Here is a 24,440-nt window from a genome sequence, read left to right on the forward strand (position 1 = left end):
AAAAATGTATTTGTTCTAACTGCTTTGATTTAAAACAGAAAATCAATAATTAGTACTACTTTAACTTACTTTAACTCTGTAGTCAACTACTTATTTTTAGCTTGCCAGTTGTACTTTTAAAATAACAACATTTAAGTTATTGTTGGCCATTTTTTAGTTTTTACACAGACTATTGATATTTTTTACAACCTAAAATGTTTCCAAGTATCCAAATGTATCTTTCTTCTAAGAAAAAGGTATGGGAGCTTCTTTTTAGACACTCTTGCAAAAGCATGGGGGAGGAAGCAGTGCTGCACTAGAAAATACTGGTGTCTCCAGCTCTTTTAGTTTGTCAGACTTTCAAATATGGAAAAAAATGGCTCCACTTTTCTTTTTATTTCATCCTATGTCTCTTCAGTGGTCACAAATTGTGCTTCTGATCCATACTCTGAGGATTTTAAAATCTAATTTATTAAAGAATGTCTTAAACAACCCATCCATTAATGTTTATATAACAGCAAACATCCCTTTTAATATGTCAAATACCACTTTAGGTTTTTAAAAGTAAATGTGAATCTAAAGAATTCATGCACTTAACTATGCCTTTTGTTTATTTGTTGTGTGGACTTCACTTCATAGTCTCCCTCCTACACAGATCATTTAAAAACAGCACACAGCCTACAGCTACCACACCACAGCATGTGAGAAAGCATTAAATATCTCCAAGCCCTAGTTCTGGGATAAGATTTGACTGTGTGTCTGTCTTCCAGAACCAAAGATCAATGCCTCTGATCAGATCGTCTTGCCCCTGGACGGACCTGTCAAATCGGTTACTCTACATTGCAACCTGACTGCTGCCCATACGCCCCACAAGGACAGCTTCTGGATGAAGAATGGACGCGAGATTCCAAACACACGGGGAGAAGACAGAGCCAGATTGTTCAGGTGACAAAATCCTTTGAATACACATTTCACTGCTCATCCTAAATCACCCATTTAATGCAGCACTTTCAGATAAAATAAAGCCATTGTGCGAGCAATAAAGAAGCTGAGGTAATCCCTGTCTCAGCGGGGTGTGAAGACATTCTTGGAGATCAAGACTTTGCATAGACTGAAGCATTATAGCATACTGATTAGTTCTCAGCTGGAGGTGGCAGAGGTGCACACAGCTACATGCATGCTAACTCAGGTTTATTTTTCTGCTTGGTTGACTGACGGCGGGGGATTTTAAAAAGTAGAACACAGACCACAGAGCAGCAGACTTTGCTTGCTCTAAAAATAAGCAAAAATGCACTAAAGGCTCTGATAATAAAACTCATCATACGTTCGTCTGTGCGATCATTTATGTTCAGGAAGCTACATATCATAACTTTCTAAATGTACAGGTTTCTCTTAACTAAGTTAGCTTAGTAATTCAATTCAAAAAGTTACCTTGTATAACAGATGCAGTTTTTTTAAAAAACAAAATAAGTATTTATTCTGCTAATTGTGATAATTATTGCTTTCAGCTAAAGAAAACCCAAAATCCAGTTTCCCATAAAGCTGTTAGATATTATTATGTTAATACGGTAATGTCTACCTTTTGAAAAGGATAATGTTAAGTATATATATACTGTGGAATATGTGTGTTTAACAGTTGGTCGGAGCTCCTTTGGCCTTATTTGCTGCATCAATGCTGTGTAGAATGAGAAGGTCCTGTTGTGGAAAAAACTATTTTACCAAATACTGTCAGGTGAAATCACTCAGTGAAGTTTATTCATATATTGTGCTGGACAATCAATAGTAAAGCAGGTCTGGATGAAAAGCTCTCCCAGGCAGAGACAACACAAGAGTTTTATACCTAGAATAAGAAATTCAAAGCCAGGACCAAGACAGTCCGGTTCTGATGCAGCTGTAGAAAACAACTCCCAGCCTTCTACATGTAACCCAAATAGTTACTTTGGTGAGAGTTCACAAACATTTCATATAACATGATCAGCAGATGTTAACTTGTAGTAATTTTCCATCACAGTCTCAATTTCTGAAAGAAAACAAAATCAGCATTCCCATGTGGACAACTGTACATTTCCTGTACGTTTTTTATTTCATACTTTTTGCTTCCACTCAACCTTCCAATAATATGCTTATACTGTAAGCTTCTTTTGCAGTGACCTTTTGTGACTTACTTTCCTTGTGGATTGTGTCAGTCACTGTCTGCTGGGCATGTGTAAAGTCAGTAGTTTTCCTCAAGACTGTAGCAAAACATTTTTGAAAGAAAAATTATAATCTGTACTTAGAAGAAGTTGTATTTGGGATTTATTAGCTGTAAGACATAATCAAAAATAACAGAAACAAACACTTAAAATATCACTCCAAAAGCAAAGAATCAGCATAACATATTTATTTTAAATTTATGTATATTACTCTTATTAAACTATCTAAGTCTCATTGCGATTAAAAATCTCTTTTTCAGGGCATTTTAATTTTCAATTAAATAGGTGAAGTAAACTTTCCAGTGATATCTGTATATATTTTTCTTCTTTGTGCACACTAATCTTATAGAGTTTGTTTTGTGGCTAAGATATTAAAATGTAATATCTTAGCAACACAAAATTGTGTAATTTACATGCACAAGTGTAACACAAAGTATAAATTTAGTCATTCAGTCTTTTTAAAATCAGACTAAATGAAGTAGTTTTCATTTAATTTTAAATTATCACAATACTAAATATTTATTAAGAGTTTGCTAATGGCATATTGTATTTGATGCTCATATCTCACTCATTCCATCCATCCATCCATCCAACCATCCATCCATCCATCCATCCATCCATCCATCCATCCATCCATCCATCCATCCATCCATCCATCCAATAAAACTGAGCCTCCACTCTGTCATTTGCCTGAATAAATAGTTCCTGCTGTCACACAGTATAATCATTTTAGCAGAGAGCCCCTGTCAGCCCCCATAGACATACCACATACTCTGTCTAGCCACAAGATAAGACCAATTGGTCACTTCCTTGTCACACTACATCAGTGAAACTCTGAACACTACAGCTAAAATGCCTGTAGCACACGTTCCTGCAGATTACAGGGTTGCAGTTTTGTAATATCTGAATAAAAGGCCATGATTTTTTTTTTTTCATGGCCTTATGAGTTCTTTAGGTTTTCACTGAATTAGTCAAAGCTCATTATGCTTTGTAAATTCAAAGCTAGATGCCTTAATTTATTGGACTGTTTGCGGTTAAATAATTTGGTGTAAAAAAATTATTTGTTGGTGTTTTTTGTGTAATTTCTTGCAGAATCTCAAAACCTCGAGCAGACGATTCGGGGGAATACATGTGTGTTTACACATTTGATAAAGCACCAAATGCAAATGCAACAATTGAAGTGAAAGGTAAGTTTTCTCTGGAACAAGAGAAACATTTTAGCCAAAGTAAACATTTTATGGTTCAAACAAAAGTCCAGTAATTTTCTCCCTACACTGAAAAAAAAACAAAAACTCTTTGGATGAACACAAAGCAATCATTGAAAGGATTTCTACCTGATTACTTTGCTTTATTTCAACACCATGAAATTCTGTTACTCCTATTTAAAGCAAATGGGTTAGGTCAACTTAATTTATTAAGGTTATTCCAATGTTATTCCAATTGTGTTGGCTCAACTTATGTTATTATGGTTATTCTATGGTTGATTCTAAATCAAACATGTTGGCTCAACTTGATATATTATGGTTATTCTAATTCAAATAAAATGAGTTGGCTCAATTTAATTTATTAAGGTTGATTCAACTCATTTACTATAGTTGGACCCAATGTAATTTAAAAGTTTGATTTCCCATGATCACGCGTGAATACACGTGATATCCCGTGATCTCACTCGTTGTCTTCAGCACAAGATCAGTCTGACTAAAATGAATCATATTATCTCAACATGATTAAATTTTATAAATGTTTAGTTGTTGAATTTCTTGTTTATCCAACATGATTGTATCACGTTTTTGTTTCAAACTTAAAATTATTGTGTTAAAAGTACATGATATTCTTTTGTTAATGTAATAACCCCTAAAGTTAATTTTTTTTTCAGCGCAAGATGAATCTGACTAAATTGAATCACGTTATCTCAACTTGAATACATTTTATTCAAGTTGAGAGGAAAAATGATTGTCTTGCGTGGTCTCGTGTGATATCCCGTGATTTCCCATGATCTCGCGTGAACTCGTGTGATATCCCGTGATCTCACTCATCGTCTTCAGCCCATGATCAGTTTGACTATAATGAATCATGTTATCTCAACATGATTAAATTTCATAAACATTAGGTTGTTGAATTTCTTGTTTATCCAACATGATTGTGTAACGTTTTTGTTTGAAACTTGAAATTATTTAGTTAAAAGTACATGATATTCTTTTGTTAATGTGATAACCCCCTAAATTAATTTTTTTCAGTGGAGAGTACAGAAACATATGCATAATATGCAGCTTGTAAAAAGATTAAGGATGTTGAAGGAAAACTGTCCACCAAAAGCTGTGTCAAGAGAGTCATTTTTGTCAAAAATGCTTGAATCCGGGCAGTGCAGTGGTGACGACAGGGAGAATACCTGAGGCTGTTGTCACTCTTGTCTTTACTGAGGCTACAATCTAGTGAAATGGACAGGGAGTGCACACACTCTCCAAAATATGCAAAGAACAAGGCTTACAATGAGACTTTCAGAAGAACTGTGACCTATAAAAATGAAGTGTTATGGTTAAAGAGGACAGGAAATACAAATTGTTGGGCCTTATGCAATAACTTTCCCCATCTGTCCATTTGGATACTGCTGCATTCTTTATACTTAATAACCTGCGCTAGTTCAACACAGCTTGCAATAAGGCGGTGCATAAAAGAAGGATCATTAAGTATTCCAAGCCAAGTTGAAGATGAAGGAATATTACATTAGTTTCTTAGAAAAAAAAGAAAGTCAAGTAGGGTTTTATTAGTTCCCTCAATTATTACAGGATGACTGTGAACTGTGAACATGGTGTTCACAGGGGCCCTCTGCAGGAGCTTCTCTTACACAGAAATAACATAATTCGTAGGTCATTGAATGATGTACTTTATGTGTAAGATTCTAAAAGATGTGTTCCCTTGAGAAAATAAGAGCAGAGTGAAGCAAAGCAAAGTATCGCCACTTATAAAATCTGCAGCAGACAATTCACAAGCTACGACTCAAAGAATACTGTTATTTTTAGTTACACCTTGCCAAAAATACTGGTAAGGCTTGTAAAAAAGGTCCAGTGCAGTGCCTTGCAAAGTACTCAAAGCTCTTAAACTTAGTCCTATTTTTTTTTCAAAGAGCAAACACAAATGTTGATGTAGTTTTATTGGGGTTTTATATGAGAAATCAACACCACTGTTTGAACAACCACAAGTCTCTATAGAAATTTACTTGCATACCAGCAAGGAAAAAAATGTAGTGATTTACACACTGCATAAATACACTTCCAATTCCCACTGACAGATATAAGGTGGGTATTTTTGCAGCCCTGCAAAAAGCACCTAGAAACACTACTTCTGCATTTCACAGACTTTGTCTCAAAGCAGGGAAACAGTTTCAACTGTCTACAACTGTCAATATGTCATGTTATTCTGAAACCAGACTGTCTGTTAAATATAAGGTCAAATGTCAACACTGAGTGAATGATAAATCAAAACGAGGTAATCAATAAGTGGAATGGATTCTTAGTAGATAGGATGAAATGCTGATAATGAACAAACATTTTACCAACATCAACACTTAGCAGTGCATAACTGTGAAGTGGAAGAAAAATGGAACATGGTTTTTACTTTTCTTTTTTAAAATGAAAATATTTATATCCAGTCTTGCAGAATCAAACTATGTTTCATTTACAGCATTTAGACTATTGCGTTATGTCCCTTTAAACATCTAAGCACCTAACATTTATCCGTTTTTCATTGGCAACCATGGAGTAAGGGTATTAAGAAATCTTTTGTAGACATTTTATTTAGATGTGTCAAGAAACAGGGGACTTAAAGCAAATATATACAAAACATTGAAAATCATTTATGATTATCCTTCCAATTACCATTTATGCATAATTTTGTGTTGCTTTATCACATAAAATCCAAATAAAACAGAGACGCTTTGGGTCATAACAGGACAAAATGTGAAAAATTCAAGGGCTGTGAACAATTTTTAAAAATTCCCTTAGGTCTTCTTTAAAATGTTACATGTCAACTTAAAATATTTAGAACTTATCCTGTTCACTCAAGTGAACAATAAAGAGTATTGCAAGTTCTTTAAAGTAACGTTTTCATTCAAGGTTGCACTGAAGCCGTCAACATGAATAAGGAGTCCTCTGTGAGGAAGGGCAGGTCAAACCCTTTTCAAGAGAAGATTGCCTGTGTAGTGCATAAGCCAATTTGCAGCAGCATGGCTGTAGTGCATACTGAGCCAGGCCCGCCTCTTTGTAGCGGTGCCTGATTGCGTAACACAGATGATGGCTGTGCGGGTTGCTTTCACTGGATTGTCAGATGACAGCACTAGTCACCATTCAAACTGTTATTTCTGCAGTGGTTGGGCTGCTGGGGCTCACTATCTGCCCCCAGTGGAAAGATTTAGTATCTGAAACTGAAATGAAGGACTTTCTGGTGACATTGATGGAAAAAAAGATAAAAGAGACTGTAATAACAGCCTTTTGATGTCATAAGCAGTACAAGCACTGGATCTAAAAAAAAAAAAAAAAAAAAAAAAAAGACATGTTTTTCTGTCCGCAAACTCTTGTAATTTTCAAGAGGTGGTTGAGATCCACTGTGACCCAGGTAAGCAAGCCCGCTGTTAAGCAAGCCAGCTTTCCACAGCACTCCTGGCAGCAGTTCACTGAGATCCCTCGCCTACAGTGTCCTTGGCACACTCATCCTTGCAGGACTCAGCTCAGAGGCAACAGATGGAGGGTTCTGTGATGTTGTAGGATTAAGGCTCAGAATACAGGCCCAGCCATCTCTGTGGCACGAGTGGACTTTATTGTCTGTGATATGAAGCTTACTATTCATACATATGTGGTCCTATTATGCATATCAAGTTTTATGTAAGGCAAAGCACCTTTCTCAGTCAGTTTTGTTTCAAGAAAATAATAAAGTGTCACAATAAATTTTTTCATGAATCAAAGTACCAAATGTGAGAACTGATATGATTTAGCACTTTAAAAACATATCATGTCTATTCTATCATCTTTTTAGGAAAAGATTTTTTCTGACAGGTTTGACCTTGTTCCCTTTCACTCATCCCTCTCACATTTATCCCACTTTACCACAGTGTGGCTCACAGAAATTACTAATCAAGAACCAGGAGTGTGAAATGGAGGTTTCAGCCTGTTTCAGCACCACTTAAATGGTTGTCTGTGCTCTGTCAGGCACAGAGATGTCACAGTAAGGATAACGCATAAGTAAGCTTAGCCACTTCCCTGCTCTGGGAGCACATGTGCACCATAGTGAACTGATGTCACTAAAGAGTACAAAGCCCTCCTGCCCTCCACACATTGCTGAAAATTTGTCACACTCAGTTACTGTGATGTCAAAGATTAGAGAAAAACGGCTAACTTGGTGCTAAAAGGAGTCTCACCTTGGGGAAAGAGTATTTTACTAATCGAGTATCACTGCTTTTCTTTGCCTTCTGATATATTTTCATCTTTCATTACAAAGAGCTAGAGTTTTTTTCATTATTTTGTTGTTAAAATTCTCATTTTAAGGACTTTGCTGTCAAATTACTGTGAATGGGAACATCTGGAGGCTTTCATATTATACTGATGCAACCCTGCCCCCACCTCCATATGAATGGTATTGAAATGCTTTTGTCCCGTTTAGAAACAGGCCCTGCATTTAGCTGAAGGATGTATAGTACAGTTCATAAAATAATTTGAGTTTATAGGAAAAGTAAATATCTTTGCACTGTGGTTGACATATGTAAACAAATAGGGATCTGCTAGCACTTTGTTTTTTTGTTTGTTTGTTTTTAAAAAAAAAGCAAAGGCAAAGAATAAGAACGGAAAACAAAAATAGTTGGAATAAAGTATTCCTCAAGAAAATTTGAAGATTATTTAGCCTCAACATTTCCCTTGGTGAGGTTCAACTGCATATAAATTAAAGCTGGCTAGTTATGTTGTCTTTTTGAGAGTTTATCATAAAATTAGCATGGTAACTTTCCAGTTTATGCCATTTGGACCCACGAAATATAACAAAATAATGATATACAGTGCTTAACAAAAGTATTCATACTCCTTGAACGTTTACCCATTTGGCTACGTACACCTACAGTCTTATTGAGATTTTGAAAGACCAATACACAACATGCTTTGTTGGTTAGAACTGAAATCGCACGATGTTTGCATTTTTTCAGGCAAATCTACAAAAACTTTTAAAAAGCAGAAAATCTTTAAATTATTATTTTTTTATAACATTCTCCCTCCTGAGGTGGGCATCTCTGTTCTTCTCTGGTTTAATACTCTCCTTGCAGTTGTGACAACAATATGTGAAAATCTTCTGGGCTGTATAATACTTCTGCAAGTATTATACATGTTTAGTAAAGAAATTCATAAAAAAGTCAACTTTGCAAAGCTGCTGCAGCAGCAGTCGAAGGAGATACAGAACCTGAAAAGAACTGAATGCATCTACTGCTCCGTCTGCCTCTGCAGTCTGAAAGCTGAGTACAGAAACAGCCATGTTGTGTCGAAACACATGATACCACATTGCCATTCACGATGGCTCTTCTGTCGGAGCCCCTTTTCTCCACATCCTCGGGAGCCACACATTCCCCAGGAAGAAAGGATGTGCTGTAAACTTTCTCTTCCACTCTTGGTTTTGGCCTGTGACCTGTTGTCTTTTGTTGAGATTTTGAAAGCTTAATTAGTGCTTCTTCCTGTAAACAACTCACTAGCTTTCTGCTGGTGACTCATTATAACAGACGTGAAAAATTAATAGCTATACCTGCAAGTGCCGCTTAGCCTGTGCTGCATCCACATTATAGTTAATGGAAACGTCTATAGAGAAAAAATCTCAGTAGATACAGAAAAACAGTCTGGGTTAGAAGCCTTTGTGAATTTTTCAGACACAAATAACTCCTTTAAAACTAAAACAGAAAATCCTTCTGTCCATATTTATATCCATTGGTAGGAATGTAAATCTTTTTATGAATGTTTTTTTCTTCCTCTAGATGAGTTGTTAATGATTTGTTTCGCAACCCTAGCAAAACCCTACATCACGGGGCACAAGCGAAGTGAAAATAAAAATGAAGGGGAAAATGCCATGATGTACTGCAAGTCTGTCGGCTACCCGCACCCAACTTGGACATGGCGAAAAGTGGACGGAACATCTTACAAGGTTTATATCAAATTGTAAAAAGCTAAAAATATGCACAGATGCTGTAGTTCAAAGAATTTAAAATTTTTTGATCATTATTTACTTTGAGAAATGGTCTGTTTTTCAGGACATTGACAACTCCACAGGACGCTTCTTCATCACAAACAAAGACAACTACACAGAGATCAACATAGTGAACCTAGATATAACCACGGATCCTGGAATATATGAATGCAACGCAACCAATGTGATTGGGAACACTGCGGAGACAACGATACTACGAGTGCGCAGCCATCTTGCGCCGCTTTGGCCTTTTCTGGGAGTACTCGCAGAAATAATCATCCTCGTCGTCATCATCGTTGTGTATGAGAAACGCAAGAGGCCAGACGACATTATTGATGGTAAGAAAATCTTCTGTTGGAAAGCAGCTATGAGTAATAATCTGAAGGGGGAATAAACTATGACATATGAAAACAAACTTTAGGAGAAATTTGATTCTTTTTTTCAGTACATCTGTAGATGTTTTCTCAGCAGATTAGGAAAATTATATACGGTATACATACACACACTGAAGAAACTATCATGCTTTATGCAGCCAACTTTGAACCCCAAAGTTGATTCTGTTGCTTGGGGAGATCTGGAGAGACTAACGGGCTTTAAATAACTCTCCTTTTTGCTCTCAGTAGTTAATTCTTCTTTTTGTTTTGGGTCACATGTTTAGATGCATACGAATGTGACTTTATATTTTCACACTTGGAAATTAGGCAAAGCTCAGCCAGGAAAGAGTTGGCTAATCATACATAGCTAAAAGCAGTTACGAGACATACGGAATATTGCCAGAATATAAATTTTTTAACTTAATTGGTTACTATTGTTTTCCCCTTTGCCCTTCCTTCCATATGGAACCATATTCTAAATGGGTGGTAAGTGAGAGATCCTGCATGGCTATGAAGATCTGTTGTCAGTTTGTATGTTTTTTTTAAACCAGCCTACAGACCATTTACAATCCTTTTTATCTTGGATGATATATTGCTTTGATTTGAAACATTTTTATTTCCATGAAACTGAACTGATAATATTCTGATCCATTTCCTTAATATAGATGTAATATGAGATGAATAATTTGACAATTGATATTTTTATTCATAAAATAGCCATGTAATTTTGTAAATTATGCAATATACAATCAAAATTTTAGATGAATAAAAAAATATATATATAAAAAACAAGGTATTTATCAGATTTTAAATGTGAAAACAGTTCCAAGTGGAATATGTAAACCAAGCCAAGAAAAAAATAAATAATAATAATAATAATAATAATAATAATAATAATAATAATAATAATAATAATAATAATAATAATAATAATAATAATAATAATAATAATAATAAAATAGAACATCTCAGACAAGTATACAGGACTGATATGTATTCCTATCAGAGGCTACAAGAAAATGAACAAGAAAACAGTAAAATGAAAATGCAGAATAAGTTTTAAAACAATTTACCACTGTGAAGTAAGTAAGAGTTAAGTACACTTTCATTTGTGAAATATTTCTAATGTGTAGTCTATAGTATAGTTTGCATTTAGATCAGCTTTAAACAAGTAGTACAATGAAACCCATATTCATTCCCTAGTTTTACTCAACAGCAAATATATCTGTTTAGGAGATATTAATAATATTAATGAACCTTTATTTTGGGGACTGCTTGTTTTTTTCTTGGCAGTGTTCCCTCTAACTGTAATCAGATACCTAGGTATGGTGTCTGTTTTTCTTACTGAAGCTGCAAGCCAACCCGATTTGGGTCAAACTCACTTCGTCTTGCTGACTCCGCACTAAAACTTTTTCAAGAAGATGCAGAAAGCCGCAAAAATCCATGTTTTAAACAAACTGTAGCTACAGCCCATTGAGAAGAGTCCCTATAACAGCTTTATCAGCACGACTTCCTTTCCAGCCCCACCTCTCTCTGCGTGGTCCCTGCTCAACCAGTGGCAGAGGCCCACTCAGCCAAACACACACAGGATGATAGAAACAAGACAGAACAATGCATTGATTTCTAATTGGTAGAAGATATTTCAAAATGCTTGTATGTGTCTGTCAAATATATATCCCCTCACACTTACCATTATACAGTTTTTTTGCCTATAACTTAAAAATATTTTCCCTGCCCCCAAGCATATTGTTACTACTGCAAACTAAAAAATAAAAAATATATGAAATTGGTCTTACAGCATAAAATGAAACTGTCTTTGTGTTTTCTTGCATTTTTACTTGTATTCTATATTTTGTGGATCCTAATCATTTTTAAAGCTTAAGTTTAAGCCACTTTTAGATCATACAGGTCTTAATTGGTGGATAAATTTTTTTCTTATGTAAAACCAGTCTTGTATCTATTTTTGTCTTTTGTTAACATTTATTTGAAGATACAAAACATTCACGGGTGAAAAAGAGCAAAACGTCTGCAAGAGAAAAATAGATATACATATATGTATATGCAAGGGGTTATCCTGCATAAGCTCTGTGCAGTTTTTGGTCAACCAAAAAATTGAAGCGATTAAGGTAGATTATTTTTGCCATGTTTATGTCATTCAAATCAGGATGAATCCCAGCTCACAACCTTTCTCAAATCTCCTTTTAGCATTCACTGTTCCCAGAGGTTTTGGCCCGTCTGCGTGCGTTATAATTTTGTGTCTCTTGATGGCTTAGCTGCGTTGGAACACTTTTTAACTCCACAGCCAAAGGCTTTGATGCAAAAGCTGACATATCTGTACCTGCTGCTAAAATGACTATTTTTGCTGTGTGATGAACTTATTAAACAGCAAATGTTATATAAACCAAAATGTTTTATTTGTAAAAGTGAAATCACAATTGATGTTTCACAGATCTTTTGTTAAAGCACTAAAATCACACAGCAAAAAGTTGTTAGTGTGCTTGCAAAGGCATAACAGTAAATTTGTGTTGTATACATATAAAGTGTGATAAAACTGCATAAACCGACAGATTTTCCTCCTCTGGACAGAACCATTTTTTTCTTTTTTTGGTCTAACATTATAACTGCCATAATCTGCTCCATTTTAATGCCATGGAATGCTGCTAATGCTGCTTATCCCTGACTAATAACTGCATGGAAAATATCTTACTGTGACTGGTTACTTCCTGTACCTGCTGACACATTTCATTTGTTTGCAAAACACCAACAACCCTACATACCCCAAGGCTGAGGGGTGTGAAACCATTCTTCTTCTACCACCAGCAACTTTTAGCACCAGCTTTGTTTGTTTTTCTGTAACACTGTAACAATGGCACCTATTTTACTTCCCTATTACCACAAAGACTAATATTTAATGTCTGTTACATTACATGATTTCTTTATAGTATGGAAAGTAACTGCAAACTAGCAACATCTATCATGCCCCATCCAAGTCTATTTAAAACTGCTAACTGTAATTAAAAGATGGCTTTAAATGAGCCATCTGTAGCACTCCTACACAGTCTTTATTTGAAATAAACAAGAAACCCATGAGAATTATGTAAGGTTAAGTTTATAATGTTTGACTAATTTTATAGACATTTATTATTTTTGCAGTCCTGCTTCAGTAGCAAATACTGTAAACTAACCTTTGTAAGATTGTAATGCACAAAACCACCAAATTCACTGCTCATAATTGATCAAACTTCTAAAAATGGAAAGACCTCAGTACACCCTGTCTGAAAAACCCCAAACAAAACAAAACAAAAATGGATCAAAATCAGCAGTAAAAGTGTGTTCTGCTTTTTTTGTATTCCTTTCTATCATTTGACCTCTATTTGTGTTTTTGTCTTGTTTTTTTTCCCATGTCAAAGATGATGAACCAGTCGGACCAGCGTAAGTAAAGAAAAGATATGTTTAAAAGTAGTGGGCAATGTATGATCTGTGATTTATTACTGCTACGTCACTGTAATCTAACTGTTTTTATCCTAGGAAAACAAACTCAACAAACAACCACAAGGACAAAAACATACGCCAGAGGAATACAAAATAAGCAATTTACTCAAGTAAGCCTGTGTTGTAAGGGATGATGGGGAGGGGGAATAAATGTAGAACTTACTGAGAGGATAACCCACATTCAAGTCTTCTCTCTACTTTCTCTCCACAGATGAGATGGATAAACTGCATTTTTTTGACTACATGAAAGTATCAGAGGTTGACAAAACTCCAGGCAGTGTGGAATAACCCATATCCTGTCTCATTCTATGAGAAACAATATCAGCACAACACTGGCAACAATAAGAACTTACTGCAATGGCTGTCTTAAGCATGCCTTATCCAGTCTTAGATGGCAATTTCAGGATGATGAATAATGACTAACATGCCACAAAGGTGTACACATTTCCAATGTGCTGTTGATGTCTCCTTTATTAATTTTAACATTTCCTCAACTGAGGTGATCCCTTTTGTATTACATATCATGTACAATGCATGCAAGATAATAACGCAATAGGATACTCAGAATAGACATTTTCTGTTGTTATCCCTCGTGTGGCTTTTTTGCATCCAATCTACCTGTTTTTTATGGAGTCATCCTATATATATATATATATGTATATATATATATATATAGATCTATATCCATATAGATCTATATGAATATTGATCTATATAGATCTATATATATATGCTTTTTATCAACAATTTGTACAGCATATCATTGTCATTAAAATATTTAATTTGTCAGAAGAAAATCTACTTTTATCAAAACTTTTATTGTGAAGCAAGGGCTTCAAAGACAGGCAGTATTTAAATTTAATTGAGAGTGCTTACAGAAAATGACTACTGTGTGTTTAACTATCTTAACGAAAAGGATATCTGTATTATTTCTATTTTCTTTCCAGAGTAACTTAGGTGTCTTGTATATGTTGAAGTATGAGTGTTCAAATGATAGGAAATATGTAAAAAAAATAATAATATTTTTTTTATAATTCTCAATTTCAATTCATTGATTTTTACTTTCTATTTTTCTCTCTTTAACTGTATAGCATGGCTATAATCCTATGCAATATGTATTCTTAAATAGATATATGGAGGGCAGTTTGTTTTACTCAGTGAAGCTTTAATCTTGTGGGATCACTTGAAAGCTGGCATAGATTCACTGCTGTAGCTGCATGACTCCTCTTTCAATACAATGTATCCATGTGTGTTGCGGTGGGAAAGGACCTGGATTTGGGATGTGAACTGAGGGACCAGAGCATATAGCCACGATCAAACATATGAGTGAGACCAACATTTTTTTTCTGAATAAAAACAATGTCAAAAACCATACCATGTTTCTCTTTTTCAAGATCTCAAATATTTCAGTAAATCAAGAGCATCATCTGTGTTATATAACAATTACTGTGAGATAAGATTTTAGATTCACTAACGACCAAGTAAGCTGAACACTGCCTACACATAGTTTACAACATAACATAATGGGACTGACTTGAACTTTCTGCCTTCAGCCTGCGGTGAGATTTTTTTTCACTCTTCTTGCAGTTTCTCCAGCTCCTCCTGTACTTTCTCTACAAATGCAGGAAAGCTGGGATCCAGGAGGCAGACCCGCAGGAAGGGTTCCAAGTCACCTGATACCAAAGAACAGGGACTGTATATGTTAGGGAGAGCCAGAGTAGTCTCTCCCAGGAAGTGCTGTGGGATCCAAGGAGAAAGACTGCAGTCAATCTAATGGTTAGAATCTCACTGATAGACATACAGCTATATGTAAAAGGCTTTTGAATATTTCCACAACATTAGTTTATTTCAATAAAAACTCGTATATAGATTCCTTATACAAGTGATTATTGAAAGCAATAACAATAGTTGTTATGTCCTGCAGAGCAATAGGAAAGACTTCCAACTTGACAGCTGCCCAGCAGCAGAGTGTTATTTACACACTTCACAATGAAGGTAAGCCATAAAGTCTCAATTAACAGAACAACCTATCTCTAGAGACATAGGTTGTTCATAGAGTGCTGTATCTAAGAAAATTAGTGGAGAGATTTTTTGCCGGTGATAGGCTTCATTCACAGTATTCAGACATGAAACGAGCAAAGAGAGGATTCAAAGGTCGGGAATTGAATCTCAGACGGGCCAACACTTTACTCCAACATAATTCATTTGTTGTAAGCCACAAATACAACAGAAATAAAACCCTGAATAATATATTTCTGTGTATAATGACTCTTTTTATGAGTTTCACTCTTTTAGTTTAATTAATGAAACACAATTAATGTCTCAGTCTAATTTATTGATCCATGCTTGTATTTCTGGAAGTGTTTATAAGAACTGAGTGCATTATAGGAAGAATATGATTACAAGACTACAGATTTAAAATGCTATTTATAGCAAATGTAGCACTAGTTAATTTTAGATGATTTGCAGATTAATGTGTCAAGATTTCAACATTTAATACCTCGGTAAGACGCTTGATGGACACAAAGCCGTGGACAGCTTCAGGCTCAGGCTGCCCAGTCTTTCTCTGACATGCCTGCTGCCAGAAGATGACAGAAAAAGTGAGGAAGGAAAAAAAAAGATTTGACAGACGCAGCGTGACACCACAGAGTAGGGAGACCAATCAATGACCTCATTACTAATTGAAAATTTCCCACCTCTCAAAGTCCTTTCATCTTCTCTGCGAACTTCTGCATTGCATACGTCTACTAAAGGTCAACTTGAGCACCATGGCGGAGTCCATTTCTTTCCTAATCCTTCATGTTTAATGACTTAAAGCACAGAAGTGCTGCATGTTTTACTTTGAAGGCAAATTGTAGTTAACCAAATTTTTAATGCTACTCAAAAGTGTATTCAGGGACGTATCTATTTAACTTACAGTTATCTCTGAATGTTTAATATGGGGTGATTTATATTTTATAATCAAATATTAGACTGACTTACTAATTTTTTGAGTAATTTTTAGTCAGTCTAATCTTATTAATAAATGTTCCTATCTAAATGTGTGTTTTTTATGGTAGGTCTTTACTTAATCCCACAGACAATATAGTAAATAGCACCACCTAGCGAGGATATACTGCTACTGTACTGTTGATTATAAAATCCTTTCAAACTCTGTGGTGAGCGTCTTAAATTATGGTTTACAAAAAAGCCTATTTCAGAACCAAAACAAATTGGATTAATCTATTATTATAAGCTAAGTAGTATGAATATTTTATCCATGTTCTAAACTAAAAGTTACCACGACTGTATTTCGCTTAGTTTTGAGATGTGTGTGGCTTAACAGACTAAAAACAGTCAGGATAACGTTGAATAAAATACAATGTGTTTGCTGAGAGGACATCTTAGCAACCTGTGCTGCTGGTGGGACCTCAACAGGGGGCTGATTTGGATGTGTCACAGCAACTTCCAGAGAGGTGACAGGAACATACGCAGACAACTTTTCCACAGCCCTTGAACACTGATTCACGGCTTCTGCTGTGCTGCTGCCATCAAACTGCATCCTTATCATGCGGCTCTCCCCCTGCACACGTCCAAAAAATTTGCACATCGTCTGTTTCTGTCAGCCAGTCATGCCAATGAAAACATCTGAGGTTTGTATGTTTTGTTTCACTAATCAGTAAAATGAATACATAAATAATAATTCAAGGTTTGTGTATACAAAGGGACAAGTGAAAAATGCTACAAATAATAATATCAGTAATATCTTTTTGATTGTGTAATCATTAATCAATCCATTGTTTAAGGTTTGGAATGGATCGCACTAAATGAAAAATATTAATATTCTGGTGATTACCTTCACAGTAAATCGGATCATCAGGTTATCAGCTTTGTGCTGCACTTTAAGAGAGTTGGAGCCATCATGCAAAGGGATTGTGGCCTGAAAAATTTAAAGAAAAGAAATGTCTTTACTAACCTGGAAAAAAAGATGATTTGTACTATCAAATTAAAATATTTTTTTTTTAAATAAGGACCCAAGAGCAAAAGGAGACAAAGGCTAAAATTAAATGTTTCCCAAAACTGTCTGCAGGGGTCTCTGTTTACTTGGTAACTTCAAAGCTTAATATTTTTATCTTGTCTTTTGTCTCCAGGAGTTCAGAGAGAAAAACAATAGCTTTACAGTCTGTTGTCTGCTAAATGTGCTTTGCCGTGTTAAGTTTTAAAGTAGAAGCAGCTAGTTAATTTTTTTCCTAAATAAGTGCACTGGACCCACAGCGTTGCACTTCACTAATGATTTAACAGAAAACACATTTTAAAAACTGCCAAAGGGAACATAATGTTCAACATTTTGGGAACCTTTTGCCTGAATGGTTCCTTCACATTTAACCTAATAACCACAATTCTATGCAACTAACCGACCAGAGTTTAATTACATTTGATCACAAAGCAACATTCACACTTAAAACTGAATATTCAGATCTCTTATGACCAACTGTCTTTTCAAAAGCCAATATGATGTGCATCCTTTGAGATTGTTTCGAGGACTTTTAAGGCTTAACTTTTCTGAATGAAAACTTCCTTCACAAACTGCAGAGGTCTGTAATAGAGCAGTCAGAGAATGCTCCTTAGAGAATGTTCTCTACTGTCTGACCTGAATACATGTCTGACTTGTCAACCTAGCACAGCAATATAGTCCTGTCTCCTCACAGAACATTATAAATCAGAGACAGAGAGGTACCTGAAACTGTAGTCTGCAGGTCAGAGGAAACATTTTTGTCCCGGGCAACAAAAATGGTTTGTCGCCCAGGACAAACCACACATCTTTCCACTTTTACAAAAACTGTGTAAAGATGTGTGTATAGAAAATGACATAGTTATCATAGATGATTTTTTTTTTGGCTTCTTGAACCCAAGAAGAATATTTGGCTTGGTTCTTTCGAAACAATGCAGTCAAATCCCATCAGATTTGACCAGAAATGTCAGACTCTTCAGCAGAATATTTTATTTGGCCTTCATCAGACACTCCGATCTGAAAACAGATTAATATTTATGTCCAGTCCCATGGAACGGGAGGAGCAAAAATTTGGCACTGTGTTTTTATTTAAAAATATGAAGTCAGACTTTGTTGTTCACAAGCTGCAGCCTTAATTCCCTATGGCTTTGGTCTAGCGTGATGCAAATGTGCATTGCAATGTCTGGAGTTTCAACTGTTTCAAGCTTGCATCACAGCTATAATGTTAAACTAAACCGCTAAGGGCATGGGATTTCTCTGAAGAAAAGAGACATTTTCAGTTTACATACTACTGCATGTTACAACATGTATACATTAATATCAATAACCAACTCAGAATTTAAACTGTTACTGTTTTTCTTTATTGCTGTCATGCAATTGTCAACTCAAATTCTATATTTTCAAAGCAGTTAACATTCAGGCAAAAACAGTGACACTGATGGTCAAAAATTGTACTTGCCAAGGGTTCTAGCCAGGCCAAAACACTTAAAATATGAAACAAAATATTGAAGCAATATTTCCTTCAACCAACAAAATGTGCAAACAAGTGTATGAGCTCTTCCAATCAGTGATCACATAACAAACAACAAAATACAGCAATTGCTTGTCATTGTAGCCAATTCAACTGCTTTTATACCAGTACAATTTGTTATCGTTCTACTACATAGGTTGTGTTAAACTTTTCAGCTTCTTGCGAAGTATTGTATCCAGACTCAGAAATGCTTTGATAGTAATTTAATTGTTTTCCTTACTGAAATAATGTCAATTATTACAATAATGCTGTTAATTGTAAACCAAAATGAATTTAGTAAGCTTTGGTAATCAAGATGGTAAAGCTTAAGGACTTTGGGACAGTGATGGCATAGTTACTTTGAAAAAGTAACTTTAATCGGACTACTGATTACTCCTTGAAAAAGTAACTTAGTTAGATTACTGACTACTTGATTTGGAAAGTAACTAAGTTACACTAAAAGTAACTTTTTAGTTACTTTCAGCAGCTGCTAACAACAACGTTCCGCCTCCTGTGAAAATCACATTGAGCTTTGTACTTGTACTTAATTGTCAGCTATTTTATAATGGTAACATCAACAATGTGTCTCCACTGATAAGGCTGAACTGAAGAGGAGATTGTAGAAAAAACAGTACAAAAAAATAAAAAAACGTGAGTAATTTGTGTGGTCCACTGTTGTCTGGAAAACTCCAAGAAGGATTTTACAGTAACGCAAAAATGATTTTGATAAGTAACTGTAGTCTGTCTACTGGACTTGAAATAGCAACGCGTTAGACTACTCGTTACTGAAAAAAGTGGTCCGACGTCAGTAACGCGTTACAAATTAACGCGTTACTGACATCACTGCTTAGGGACACTCTGATGATAGGGAAAGACAAGAGCACTCATAATGCACCGTAATTGCAATTGTAAACATCATTGCAATACTCAACCACATCACAATAGAATCTTACCAAGTTTTCTTGCCCTTGCAGCACCAGCAAATATCCAGATTCCAACAATGTCATGACAATTTTAGGTTCATTGGCCTTTGCCTCTAAAACCTGAAAAATAAAAGCAGAAAAATAAATTGAGTGTCTGCATTTTCTTTCACTCTGCAGCTTTTCAATGTTTCATTTTTCAAAGAGCCTTCGTTCACTTGACCATGGAGTCTCCCACATGTCTGGACTTTCCAGACACAGTTGTCTTTATGAGACAATCCCTTGAGACACTCACTGAACTCAGGTGATTTCCATTCCATTCAATGTGAGACTACAAACACAAATTGGATGGACCTCTGTTGTATTAGGTCAGTCACTTTAAAGGGAGTGAATGTTTGTATTTATCATTTTATTCGGCATGCCTTTTCTACAGCAGTGGAGTTTTGTATGTTGAGTGGTCATACAGCCTGTGGAGGTTGTTTCATTGAATGACTATTTGTTTTCTTTGAAAAAATAAGCAACCTGCTAATTCCTGATCTTTCTAAAGCTTTCTACGAGTGGCCCTCGACCAGCTCTTCATATAATTATTTTCCATCCTCTGTCTGAAATCTTGTAGGGGTCAACTAGTTGTGTCTGATTTGTGGTATAATGATGTTCTTTCCGCTTCATGATAATGGCACCAACAACAATCAGTAAGTTTTGCAAAAATAAAGTTGCAGAAGTCTTGAGAAAAGTTTGTTAGGTTTGCCCATCATGCAACTTTCTTTGTGTAACATCTTGATAATGAGACACTTTCTAATAAGTTACCATTAGGGATGATATTATTCTATACTAGATTGCAAAATTGCCTTGTAATTACTGATGGACTTCAGCTTATGTTATGACTTTCCGAGCCTTTTTACACCTCCCTTTCTTAATGAGTTCAGTATTTTGGACTGATATCATCCAGTCCTTCTGGATAATATCAACCCATCCAGCAGAACTGGATGGGTTGATATCAACACCAAGTGAAAATTTAACCTTTAGCAATATTACATCAGAATATTAGTGATATGTCCAAACTTATTTTGCATAATTAACAGAAACAAGACAAAACGTACAAGTTGTTCTACAGTTTGACAAGAACGTTTTTATTTTTTTTCATGTGCAAGGTGAGTTTGGTTGGTTTTCCAGAACATTCTAGCTTAGTATTGAACACTTTTTTCTTTGAATAATAATACAAAAGTAATTGTTTTGGTGAACTCTTTTAAAATTCTATCTTTAAAAATGTTTAATGTAATTCCAAATATTTATATACACTTATAAAATTATAAAATAAAAACACAATTCAGGCATGACACCTAATGCTTGCAAATGCTTGTAGCTGTTAGCATAAGTCATCTTAAAAACAAAGCTTGTCCCGTTCTAGCACCCGGTAGTTAGCATAAAGCTATCGTATTTAATTAAAAAAAAACAAACAAACAAACATTCGGTTACCTTCCAAGGCTTTCGTTCAGTTTGTGGCACAAAATGTCCAAAACGTCTCAATGGCCATATGTGACTCGCTGCCATTTCAGAAAGACTTTAGAGTCCTGTTTTTTGTTGCAAGCAGAAAGTTGTCTGGTCGTCTCACATAACCTTTACTGAACTGAGCATGCGCGGGACGAGAAGCGGAAACAAATTTTATAACACCCCTTTGCTGCTAAATCGCAGAGAAGTAACACACAAATGTTGTAAATAATATTTAAATCAAATTTTGATTTTAAAGTTAAATAAATACCTTTTAATACATTTTCTCCCCTTTAAAATCAAACTATGATTGTTTAAATGTGATTGCATTTCTCATCTCATTCCTCTGTAAAGGATCTTTTTACAGGCTATCTCTAGTGTAATTCATTTTAGTTTAAATACTTTTGGAGCTGTTTCTTGAAATGTCATGTTTGTCCTGTATTGAAATGAGAAACTGGTTTATGAATTTATCATTTTGGTCATGTACCTTGTATTTTATAAAATAAATAAATAAATAAATAAATAAATAAATAAATAAATAAATAAATAAATAAATAAATGTTGCTTTATTAGAAACCTCATATACATTTCAATCTTTGCGCTTAGATTAATATGTATTTCAGAAACACAAAATATCGCTTCCAGTAAGCAAAAACTTAAAGTAAAAGACATGTAACAGTTTATTTTCTTTCACTGCTAAACAAGAAGAAATATATTAACAATAAAAATCCCCTGGTGCTTTGAACGTTATGTTTAAGTCATAATACTTCAGATATTAACTTACCTGCATCATGCAGGACATGGCAAATCTAAAATAGGTTTTAAAATAAAGCAGTTCTAATTTAAATAACACATAGCCTGTTTTAAGAACCACTACAATAGATGAGTAATTTTATTAAATGGAGTTGCTCATTAAAACTTTTTATGTAAAGCCATAAGTTTTTGTAAAAGTTTGTTTCTTGAGAAAAACACATGTTTGGTTTGCTTTGCCAGTTACTAGTCATTTTTAGTCCTATACAGCTTTATCACAATAACAGCTTTTCAAACCTCATTTTATGTTACATTTCATTGCAACTTTGACAAATCCTCCCCCCCAAGAAATCTCCTTGTTTATTTTCCCTCCCAATAATTAGATGGGATTTTTTTTCCCACCTGTGACTCGTCAAGTAACCATAAATAATGGCTTGCAAAAATTGTTGTTGCAGATCCATTGAACTTTTTGTTGCTTTGTGTTACATCAAAACTATAATGCATTTTATTTGGCTTTTAAAAACAAGAAAAAGCAAGCAGTTTTCAACTGAAATGACTAAATATTCATGGTGGACCACATAAATTCTCCACTATAAAGCATAGTGGTGTCAGCATCAGGCTGCAGGATAGCTTTTTTCAATTGGGAGAAGAAACTTTGCTAGAACCAATGGAAAGATACCGCTGCATACAAAGGGAACCTGAAGAAAAACAATTCCAGCTGTAATTACAGTAAAAACTAATTATATAAACAACTAACTCAGGGGACAGAATGAATTTGCATAGCACACTTCTCAGTGTTTCATTCATAAAAAAAACTTTGAAAACACACTCCTATTCAAGGATAGTCTCAGATGGTGTTCAGTGGTGGACATAAATAACCTCTTAATTAGTATTAGACTTCTACTGAGTTTGTTTGTTTAGTGCTGCTGTGCAAATGTTTATTTTACAATAAAATCTCTATTTGAGTTTAGTCTGAATGAATGGCCAATAGCAATGAGAGACATGTTCACTGCTGAATATTTTTTAGATTTGAGGTGGTCACAAGTCTAACTAAACATCTCAAGGATGATCAGATGACCAGAGTTAGAGAGTGTGGATGCTTCCATACTTTTGAAATGTTTAAATTTTGTACACATGGACAAAAGTTCTTGAAAACATGATCTTACTTTGTAATAATGAACTACAAACCCATTCAATAAATTTGAATATTACTGAAAAGTCCTTTTATTTCAGAAGCTTTTTCAGTAAGTGAAACATCATATAGATTGATTGCGCACAGATGGATGTTTCAAAGCCTTGATTTCTGTTAATTATGATGAATTTCTACAGTTACTGAAAACATGACACATAAAATTTTAATATATGAGACCATTAAAAACACAATTGTAGGCTCAATGACAAGTATGTTTAATACCTTGTTAGATGTTATTTTCAAAAGATACTATTCAAAAAAGACATTCTAATTTACTGAATATGACTGTATTTTGAGTAGCTTTTAAAAGAAATCTAATCAGTTTTTGAATACAAAATTGCAAAATAAGGTAATGTGGAAAAAAAGCAGGCTGTGAATGCTTTATGATGCCACTGTTTAATGAGATTTGCCTCACCAAATGCTCATATATTGTCAAAATTAGTTTTTTAAAATAGATTTTCTTCTCAGAAAACCAATAAAAGATTTGTTTATGTTCTATATTTACAATATTGACAGGTTTTAGTGCAGTAAAATATCATACTTACTTTATAACATATTTGACTTGTTTTCATGTAAAACATTTTCATTTTCATGTTGTTGTTTTAAGCTTTACCCAGTAACCCTCTGACTCTTTTTTAGGGTGTATGGATTTGTAGAGAGCCTGCATCCAAATTATCGCAGATCATTTTAACTTCAAAAGAAATTTCACGCAGCAGATTAGAGCGAGAAAAAAAAGATTAAAAGCCAACGGGTTGGCTCTCTTAGTGAAGCCCAGGGAAGGCTGTAACAAAGGGCTCGCCTGGCTACCTGTAGGCTCAACTTAACAGGGTTGCGTTTTAAGAATGGGGAGAGCGTTTCCCCTTTAAACAAGGTGGGTTGAGCTTATTTGCAGTTCTCGCTCCTATGGCAACCCAATAGATCAGCAGCATGAATATTCACAATTCACCAAAACGCAACCTGACTATGGATCAGTGATGTCAGCGCTCCTTGGAACGCTCTACTGTATTTTGCGTGATTTTGTTGCGTTGTTTTAGCGGCAGCTTGGAGGGGGGATCCTGGTTAGGAGAGCATCCTTCGTCGTGCATGACCTTTCCCAGGTCTCCATCCCTACGTCCGCCCGCACATCTTTCACATGTCACGCTAAGGTGACTTTCAGGCAGTTTATTCCACTTTTGCGCACAATGTCGGAGCGCCACAAAGATGCACATTGAGAAGGCAGTGGCAAAGCGGACCGCCCAGGCTGTGCGTGAGGACATATGCGAACAGTCAGGTAGTCTAATTATCAGAATGAGTGTCTCTCGTCTGTTTCAGTGGAGTCAAGGCGTTTCTTGTCATGTGTAGCGGGA

At 35.1% G+C, this 24,440-nt stretch overlaps 2 protein-coding genes across 8 annotated transcripts in view; one reads left to right on the top strand and one right to left on the bottom strand.

Moving 5' to 3' along the window:
* Positions 1-14,615, top strand: part of LOC122819640 (neuroplastin-like) — a 42,547-nt gene extending 27,932 nt beyond the window's left edge. For 2 of the 6 annotated variants that reach the window (XM_044096558.1, XM_044096522.1), the window contains 7 exons: positions 750-924; positions 3,264-3,358; positions 9,202-9,335; positions 9,442-9,715; positions 13,162-13,183; positions 13,280-13,353; positions 13,455-14,615. In XM_044096558.1, the coding sequence (XP_043952493.1) occupies positions 750-924; positions 3,264-3,358; positions 9,202-9,335; positions 9,442-9,715; positions 13,162-13,183; positions 13,280-13,340 (761 nt within the window). In that variant the 3' untranslated portion in view covers positions 13,341-13,353; positions 13,455-14,615. Of the gene's footprint in view, positions 1-749; positions 925-3,263; positions 3,359-9,201; positions 9,336-9,441; positions 9,716-10,242; positions 10,283-13,161; positions 13,184-13,279; positions 13,354-13,429 lie in introns of all 6 variants that reach the window. The other 4 variants (XR_006368645.1, XM_044096546.1, XM_044096530.1 and 1 more) reach the window with 4 other exon arrangements.
* rec114 (REC114 meiotic recombination protein) lies at positions 13,697-21,301 on the bottom strand. Of its 2 annotated transcripts, none has more exons than XM_044096579.1 (6): positions 21,141-21,301; positions 19,698-19,787; positions 17,079-17,162; positions 16,635-16,805; positions 15,744-15,818; positions 13,697-14,980 (listed from the first exon to the last, which is right to left on the bottom strand). In XM_044096579.1, exons 1-6 carry the CDS (start codon positions 21,213-21,215, stop codon positions 14,816-14,818), a joined length of 660 nt encoding a protein of 219 aa, XP_043952514.1. In that variant the 5' UTR covers positions 21,216-21,301; the 3' UTR covers positions 13,697-14,815. The 2 variants fall into 2 exon arrangements, with proteins under 2 accessions (XP_043952514.1, XP_043952506.1); XM_044096571.1 differs by having other exon boundaries at positions 15,744-15,821.
* Between the last annotated feature and the right edge of the window lie 3,139 nt (positions 21,302-24,440).

This window comes from Gambusia affinis, linkage group LG02, assembly GCF_019740435.1.
Source record: "Gambusia affinis linkage group LG02, SWU_Gaff_1.0, whole genome shotgun sequence".
Taxonomy (NCBI): Eukaryota; Metazoa; Chordata; class Actinopteri; order Cyprinodontiformes; family Poeciliidae; genus Gambusia; species Gambusia affinis.

What these genes read in the sequence shown, in the direction of transcription:
- rec114 (XM_044096571.1), bottom strand. Translation starts at nt 21,215, where the DNA reads ATGGCAGCGAGTCACATATGGCCATTGAGACGTTTTGGACATTTTGTG. An exon ending in CTGAACGAAAGCCTTGGAAG is followed by an intron (nt 19,788 to 21,140) that starts GTAACCGAATGT and finishes TTTATTTTTCAG; the next exon opens with GTTTTAGAGGCAAAGGCCAA. An exon ending in TGCAAGGGCAAGAAAACTTG is followed by an intron (nt 17,163 to 19,697) that starts GTAAGATTCTAT and finishes TAAATTTTTCAG; the next exon opens with GCCACAATCCCTTTGCATGA.